The 8,258-nt window shown below is 40.2% G+C and overlaps 1 protein-coding gene across 2 annotated transcripts; it reads left to right on the forward strand.

Moving 5' to 3' along the window:
- Positions 1-856: 856 nt before the first annotated feature.
- LOC104449320 lies at positions 857-7,324 on the forward strand. 2 transcript variants are annotated; one of them, XM_010063437.3, is made up of 8 exons: positions 857-1,354; positions 1,787-1,907; positions 2,063-2,149; positions 2,243-2,905; positions 3,483-3,843; positions 4,498-4,579; positions 5,002-5,230; positions 6,833-7,324. In XM_010063437.3, the coding sequence occupies exons 1-7, from the start codon at positions 1,181-1,183 to the stop codon at positions 5,206-5,208; spliced, it is 1,695 nt and encodes a 564-aa protein (XP_010061739.2). In that variant the 5' UTR covers positions 857-1,180; the 3' UTR covers positions 5,209-5,230; positions 6,833-7,324. The 2 variants fall into 2 exon arrangements, with proteins under 2 accessions (XP_010061739.2, XP_039171592.1); XM_039315658.1 differs by having other exon boundaries at positions 858-1,354; positions 6,842-7,324.
- Positions 7,325-8,258: the final 934 nt, after the last annotated feature.

An 8,258-nucleotide genomic window follows, 5' to 3' on the forward strand; every position in this document is an offset into this window, starting at 1 on the left:
CTAGTATAATAGATGCTATTATGCAGACAAACACACTCAATTCAATGGTTTTGGAGACTATATGTTTATGTTTCATATAAAGCGAGTTGATTAATTATTTGCTTTTTTTTTTTAATAATCGGGTAGAGAAAATCAGCCTACATAATAACTATTATGGAGGTTCAATAAAATCTCCTGGGATGACACGTCCTTCCTTAGTTCTTTAATAGTTGAGAATCTCCTTCCCTCGCGTCATTATCTCGTGTGACATTTCAAAAAAAAAAAAAAAAAACAAACACATGGAAAAGCATATTCTCGCAATATAAGAATTCACTCTTGCGGAAAAGGAATTTCAAAATGGCAAAATAAAATTGCACGGCCGAAAAAAGAAAACACAAAAGAAGAATGGAACAATCAACGTCCGTACGAAGCCGAAGTCGGTGGCGCAAAAGGTCGCTGTTACCCCCACGTGCCCAAGCTGACACCTAAAATCCAAGCGAAATTACTCGGGGGCCCTTCCGTCATTGTCCCTCATCCCCCCGTCCGGGGGTCAAATCTCACAGTCAAATCCAACGAAACGAAAGTTTTTCAAAAAAACGGAAAAAGGAAGCTAACCATCAAAAGAAGCAAACCCCCCCCGCTCCCCACTAATCATTTTAAATTATTTCTCCAAAGGTCCCCACGAAACTCCCTAATTCGAATTTAGCCCCCCGGGGCCCACTTCCAGTTCGTTAAAACTCCGGTTAAATTAATTTAATAATCGAATAAGGCGGAAACTGCAAAAATACAAAAAAAAAAGAAAAAAAAAAAATCCGCGGAAATGATCACTCCCACTCCCATTCCCACAGTTAATTTTTACTCTGCTCCCTGTCTCTTTCTGCTGCTCCTTTTTCAGCTCCCTTCAAAATCTCACATGCAGGCTCATACGGACGGAACGCTACATCCGAAGCGCACGTGCATATATAAACAAACGCGTTTCAGAGATCTTCAGCATCCGCCATTGATGCAGCAGATGCGGAGCAGCTAGCGAAGCAAGAAGAAGAAGAAGAAGAAGAAGAAGAAGAAGAAGAGGAAGAGATCGATCTCTCTCGCATGGCGGCGGTGCTGCTGCTGCTGGTGCTGCTTCGCGAGTAGCGTTGCCGCGGCGTCGCGAGGTGAGGCGCTGGTGGTTGGTTCGTCGGAGCAAAAGGGGAAGGGCGAAATGGTGGAGCTGGGAGCGTTCGGGGCGACGCCGCGCGACGCCAGCCCCGACTCCGTGATCTTCACGCTCGAGTCCAACTTCAGCCTCTTCTCCTCCGCCTCCGCCAGCGTCGACCGCTGCTCGTTCGCGTCCGACGCCCACGACCGCGACTCCCTCGCCTCCGAGATCTCCCTGGTAATCCGATCGAGTTCCTTAGCTTATCCGCGACTGCGCCGAGCGCCGTCCGTTTCTGCATTCGCGAGCGGTGCCGATCGAGTTCTTCGATCGGCTTCTGCTTGCGTTTTGTCCGGGATCGGCGTCGCGCGAGCGCGTGCTCTGTGTTCCTAGGAATGCGTTTACAGTTCTTTTTGCGTCGATGTTTCTCGCCGAAGGATTGAAACGGATAAAAAAATCGATAAAGGAAAAAAGAAGAGAGCGAGGAGTTTGAGCTTGAGCTTTAATCGAGAGATGAAGAGAGAATCGGAAATGCGTCACGAGGATGTGTGTGAATGTCAGTGCCGGCGCACGAAACCGGAAATGACGTCTTGTTGTGTGCAGTTCGGCATGTGAATCTGGTTGTTTGAGCGTGTCTGATGCGAGGTGCAAAATCTGGTTGTTCTCTCGCAGCATTTGGCAGGGCGCGAGCGCGATAGCTCGAGTGGTCCAGATCCAGATCCAAATTCAAATCCAAACAAACCAGCAGTACATAAGCACAGCCGTCTCTCTCGAAAAGCAGATAAAGCTAAAGGTATCTTTGCTTATCATTAGCTCGTGTTAAAGTTAGGGAGAGTGGGAGGGAAGGGAGAGAGGAAAAGGAGTTTTCAGGAAAACGACAGCTTCTTGCAATTTCCAATTGAGTGACGCTCTCGCAGTCTCCAATCTCACTAACTGTTTTATATGCAGTTCGGATACAGGACGAGGATGGTGATGTTGAGGACAATAATCATACCATAGACTCTGCTAGAAGCTCCTTTTCTCTTGCTCTCAAAGGTGCGGTGAAGATTTTATTTTTTATTTTTTCGGTTCTTAATAGCTTATGATGGTTAAGAATTTTGTATGATTTTGGCCGGTGATCATGTGTAGAATGTCAAGAGAGGAGATCCAGATCAGAAGCTCTGTCGAGGAAATCAGATAAGAGAAGACCTGCTTCCGTCGATTTCAACAATCCCACTGCTTCTTCCCCTCGATTGGAAGCTGTGAAGAAGAGTTCCATGGCGACTCGTCAGTCCGGTACATTTCCAAGCCCGGGTACCCCAAATTACCGTCATGCCAATGTTGGACTGCAGAAGGGTTGGAGCTCGGAGAGAGTCCCCCTGCAGTCCAGCGCTGGCATGCGGAATGTAAACGCTGGGTTTTTGCCATTCAATAATGGCAGGACATTGCCATCGAAGTGGGAAGATGCAGAGAGGTGGATTTTTAGTCCCGTGTCTGGAGATGGTGGTTCTAGGCCATCAGTTCCGCAACCCCAGAGGAGACCCAAATCGAAGAGTGGACCACTTGGACCGCCGGGAATTGCATACTACTCACAGTATTCCCCTGCAATGCCTATGTTTGAAGGAAGAAACATCAAGAACTACATGGCAGGATCTCCATTTTCAGCTGAAGTCATAGCCGCTGATGGCTTTCGAAATTCTGCTGCTGAAGTTGGAGAATTTGCAGTCCGTGGAGAGCCCTGCATGGGGCGATCGGTTAGTGTCCATGGATGCTCTGAGCTTCTGAGTCAGTCATCCAGCGTTGGTCTCCAAGGTCAGTTAGATCGTACCTCTAGATTGAATTTTTAGTTGTCATGTCGAGAGTTTATTCTGCCATGGAAATCAGTTAGGAAGAAACTTGTAGGCATACCGTGCCAACAATTTGATTTCCTGATTATGTATGACCAACACGACAGATAGGAAATATAAGGAGTGCTGCTTCTGGAAATTAGTGTTGCAAATCTCATACTTTACTTTTAATCATCTGATACAAATCAGTTCTTACAAAGTATGTGTATATTTGGTAACTGGAGTACCTCCTCCTCGTATCTGACGAATGCCTTCTCATTCTGGAGCTATATATGTCTTTGTTCTTGAAATGAGTGATTTTTTTTTTTTTTTTTTTTTTTTTTTTTTTTTTTTTTGGGGTGGGGTTGGTTGTTTACGCAAGTTGTTTGGAGTTCGTCTTTGGATGGTTAAAGCATGTAATATGCAGTTTTCTTCAAGCATTTCCTTGAGCTTTTCTTGAGCTTGAATGCAGAGACAATCTAAATCTAGAGATCTTAAATGTACTTTGTTCAGGCAACTCGTGTGTTTGATCCTCTTATTTTTATCTCTTGGATGACATGTAGATGAAAAACTCAATCAGCTAAAGGATGCTGCCACAGACATATCTCGTGCTGTTTCAAGAAGGGATATGGCAACCCAGATGAGCCCAGAGGGAAGTACTTGCTCGTCTCCCAAACGAACACTCTCTTTTGCCACATCCCCTCCGTCAGCCTTATCTATCGTGGAACTGCCTGGTGGAAATTCCTCCAAGACGGAAGTAAAGGATGTGCAGGTGGATGAACGGGTCATGATCACTCGGTGGTCCAAGAAAAATAGATACCGAATTTCAGGGAAGGGCTCAGGAAACAGTGATGATTGGAAAAAGAAAGATATGGAAGCACAATCTTCAGCATGGGATATCTCGGACACAGTCAAGAGCGTAACGTATGTGCAATTTCCTAAGGTGTTCTGCATCTTATGTAGGACTCAGAAGTTTATTTTAGTTTTCAGTTGCTCCATGACAGAGTAACTGATTGACTCCTCTATTGGGGATTTGAAGATCCATTAGGATGAATGGGCTGGCCTTTTTATAAACCTATGCTGCCTCTACTAAATTACAGTCTTAAAGGTTGCACATCCCAGCAAATACACTCTCTTTAGAGATAGTCAAGTGGACACTGCTATAGTCAGACGACAGGAGATAGTCTTCCTTTCAATTTCTGTCATAGTAGTGTCATTTTCATTTCTGATAGTGTACTTTTTAATGTCACTGGGTGGATTTTTTATCGAAAGGTAACCTAAAAGGTTATTACTGTGATTCCAGTGGAGTTCACTGCCCTCTGCTTAAGCCTGATTATCTCTTTTAAGAAAGATCAGTCACACATTGTCTATAATTGTCTATAAAGAGACAGTTACTCTTTAAGTATTTAAGTAGACTGCCAACGGTTCATTGGATTTCCTCCCAATTCTGTCTGCTTTGTTGGCTGGCCAATTTGGTTATTGATTCTTTCATGCTCTAAACCACATGCCAAATATGACAGTCTTAAAGTCTTAAGATCTTTAATCAGAACTTTACGTTTGATTTTCTCTCATATGCAGGGTTAAAAGAGAGGAAGCAAAAATTACCGCATGGGAGAACCTGCAGAAGGCTAAAGCTGAGGCAGCAATTCGGAAACTAGAGGTACTGTTTAGTTGCTTGATTCCCAACGTTACGTGTCCCTGCATTCCATTTTCATTGTCTTAGACAGAGTAAGCTATAAGTCTTCTATGACTGTTCTCCTGCAACCTGCTCTATGTTGGTTTTATTTTGCTGACAGAGGCTTGGAGCTAGATGGTAGTCAAGAAAATCTTGTACGATATTTTGGCAGTTATGATCTAGATGACTGATAACTAGAAATGGTCACGAGCAAGTAAATTAGTAAATGCAACCATTAAATTTGTACTATCACTTATTGACTGATGGGGGAAGGAATTTAGCAGAGTATTTCCTTTTTCTCTGCAGTGCTATCTGAATTTACCCTGTTTACTACTAGGCATCTCAGTCTATGAAGGCAGCACATTAGGTCCTTGAGGTCCTACTTAATATCTTTTGGAAAACTGCAGATGAAGATGGAAAAAAAGAGATCATTGTCCATGGATAAGATTATGAAAAAGCTTCGGTCTGCTCAGAAGAGAGCCCAAGAAATGAGGAGCTCTGTTTTGGCCAGGCAGGTTCACCAAGTCTCTAGGACTTCCCACAAGGCTCTGATATTCCGTAGGACTCGTCCAGGAGGCTCGTTGAGTGGTTGCTTTACCTGCCATGTATTCTAGTGCCAGTACATCTGATATCCAGGTAACTAGACTTTTACTTGTGCATTGCGTGGATTGTCATGCATAATATACTTAAAATGGAACATGAAACATTTTAGCATAAATACTACATTGTTTTAATGTCTCATCAGTTGTTGAAGGCACACATATAAGTAAATCATGAAAGTAAGCAACTGATTAGCATGAAAGTAAGAATTCACAAGTATTATATAATTATTATGGAAAAAATTTATATCATGTTATTATCCTGAAATAATTTTTTTTCTTTCATTTAAATGAGTTATAGTAAATAGTAAAATAATGAAGATAGAGGAGAAGAATGTGGGGTGGGGCAACAATTTTGTGCATAGTGTTTTGCTACTTTTGTGGAGAAAGTATCAAACCCTTTTCTTGCACTGAGGAGAGTTCAATTCAAGCAATCTACAATTCTAGGTGGCACATTTAGAAGTAACATTTAGAAAAGATATCATTAGTACATTTACATAGATTTCAGAAGCTTATTTCAAGTTTAGTTGCCTTAGTGGTTAAGGCCTATACATTAGACTTAAAGTAGTTTTTGCACTGTTTGGTTTCACTAATAGAACAATTATTACTTTGTTGCAATAATAAGAAATGAGTACAGATGAAATGTCTAAGATGTCATGATTCTCCAATAAAAAAATTAGAGTTAACTTACTAAATAATCAATAATAATTTAGCTATAACATTATGAATAGTATAGAGTCAAATGATGTGCATTTTCCAATATCAGTTAACAGAGTTAATTGACAATGTTGTTTCTTTGAATCTAAAGTTTCACAAAATTGAATATGACGTCTTATTAACTATTTCACAGTTCTGCTATTGTCAATGCAATTATGTTATGTAAGTAATTTATCTACTAATGAAAAAGTTAGTATAATTATATATTTTGATTATCTGAATACAGCCATCTTAAAATAACTTTTGTATTGTCATGTTGATAATTAATATTAAATTATAGATTGTGTAATTAACTTTTGGATACAATTTGTATAATCGAATCACTGGTAGGGTGATGGTAAGAAAAGAGAGAGAGGCCATTTTCGGAATACTTACATGTAAGCTGAAATAAACATATAATAGTTATAGTGAATACGGACTTCAGTATAATAGTTAGTTCTGCAAACAAAAAGATACAATGGCTAATAAACATGTAATGTAGTAGCCATTGTTGCGAATATGCTGGTAGTTCTCAATGATAATATTAGTGTGTTTCCTCTATTCTTTTTCTTTGTACGTCTAAATGGGGCATGACCTGCCAGCATACATGGAAAGACCAAGTATTATTTAGCAAAAATGAATTCTGCTTGACATCATCCTCTGATTTCTACTAAGGGATTTTAATGGCCGAATCTCGTGGAGAATCTGATTTTCTGATAGCTGAAATTTTTCTGAAGAAGTTCTTCCAGACAACTAAAGAATGTGTTGTTAGTTTTTCTTGCCAGGCTCCCTATTTATGTAACATTTCCTCTGCATTTCGGTCAAAATATGGACTAAATGGAAAACAAAAAAGTGCTGCCTAAAAAGCGTGTAGAATGAATAATAATTCATTCACATAGATCTGTCTTTCAGATGACCTCTGTATCCTTTGAATTTGACTGAGATCTATCAGGTCTTTCAAGCTGGTACAAATTGGATGCCAAACGGAGGAAAAAAGAAGATGAGCAAGTGAATGTATGTGGTCTCAATTACCGCTGTTCTGACACTAACGTTGTGTCGATTGGCATATATCAATGGATAAAACACGGCCAGTTCACCAAGGTTTTGATCAAATTCATTCCCATGGGTACTCGATCCTCAGTACCCAATGTATTAGAAGAAAAGATGTAATGGGTTAGCAAATATATGTAAGTGTATTGACTTGGGTGTCATGAGTATATGTGGTATATTCTCTCTTTAGACAGTACAAATTGGACATGCTTACTTGCCACGATTTACCTATAAGTTTGAAAGGGGATACTAAGTTCTGTGTCGATGAAACTAGAATTGGGACTTAATTTTTGTGTCGAGGTTGTTGGTCGTTTGAGACCGGCAATTGCTTTCTGTCCCCTGTCGAGTACTTCAGCTCAGCAAAATTGTAGGAGATATTTGCTTCTTTCTGATCTTTACCATCTGTGGACTGAATAATGAGTCGGACTTTTTCTTGGGAGATGTCGAGATATCCGAATATAGGACCTTTTAGACCATCCTCCACGCATGTTCTCCCTGGACAATCTTTATCACGATGGCATATTGGTTTCGTAATCTTAAATTTTTTTAATAGAGATGAGTGGTTCCAGAGTAGGTCCAAGTTCCAAGTTGCCTTGTGGGGATGAGTTATTAGTTTTTGAAATTTGGACCCTATCCTTTATACTCTGAAGCTGAATTTGCGCTTTAAGGGTCGGTTTGGGGTCTACTCAGGAATCAGCCAATTCCTTTTTGGTTGAAGGACGAATGATTCACTGGGCTCATGTTAGCAGGAAGGTTTTGGGATCGAGCTCTTAACCAGAGGATTATTTTGATAATTTGCTCTAGCTGTTTTGATCCATCAAATGATAGTTTCATTCCATTATTTTGGAAATTTGTTGATACAATCTTGCTCAAGCGGATTTGGTTCTCTAGCTAACTTTGACATGCCACGGAATTTGCATTTTGCTGGAGTCAAAGACTTCCGGTTCCAACTCACTCGAGGAGTCCCTTGCAACAACGGCTTCATTTTGCAACTGTTGGAAAAATACTACTTTGAATCAATAGAGCAATCGAATCAAACTTTGCGATGTGACATCGCCTTTTTTAAAAATTTATTTGCTCCATAATGTTGTTAATAATCACTAATAAATATTCTTTACGATTCAATAAAGTCTTAAATGAGAATACTAGATAGTAATTTTAGTATTTCTGTAGAATCTCTCTAGTAAACAATTGAAAAGATGGCTATAGCTTTGGAAAAAAGACTCGAAAATGATTTCATTGCTCATTCATTTGAAAAAAAAAGACATATATATAGGAAACAATTAAAAAGATGGCTATAATTTTGAAAAAAAAGACTT

The sequence above is a fragment of the Eucalyptus grandis genome, chromosome 6, assembly GCF_016545825.1.
Source record: "Eucalyptus grandis isolate ANBG69807.140 chromosome 6, ASM1654582v1, whole genome shotgun sequence".
Taxonomy (NCBI): Eukaryota; Viridiplantae; Streptophyta; class Magnoliopsida; order Myrtales; family Myrtaceae; genus Eucalyptus; species Eucalyptus grandis.

Bases quoted from the DNA above. Each gene is read 5' to 3' on its own strand.
- LOC104449320 (XM_010063437.3), top strand. From the start codon at position 1,181: ATGGTGGAGCTGGGAGCGTTCGGGGCGACGCCGCGCGACGCCAGCCCC. The intron at 1,908-2,062 runs GTATCTTTGCTT...TTTTATATGCAG, and splicing joins AAAAGCAGATAAAGCTAAAG to TTCGGATACAGGACGAGGAT. The intron at 2,150-2,242 runs GTGCGGTGAAGA...GATCATGTGTAG, and splicing joins CTTTTCTCTTGCTCTCAAAG to AATGTCAAGAGAGGAGATCC.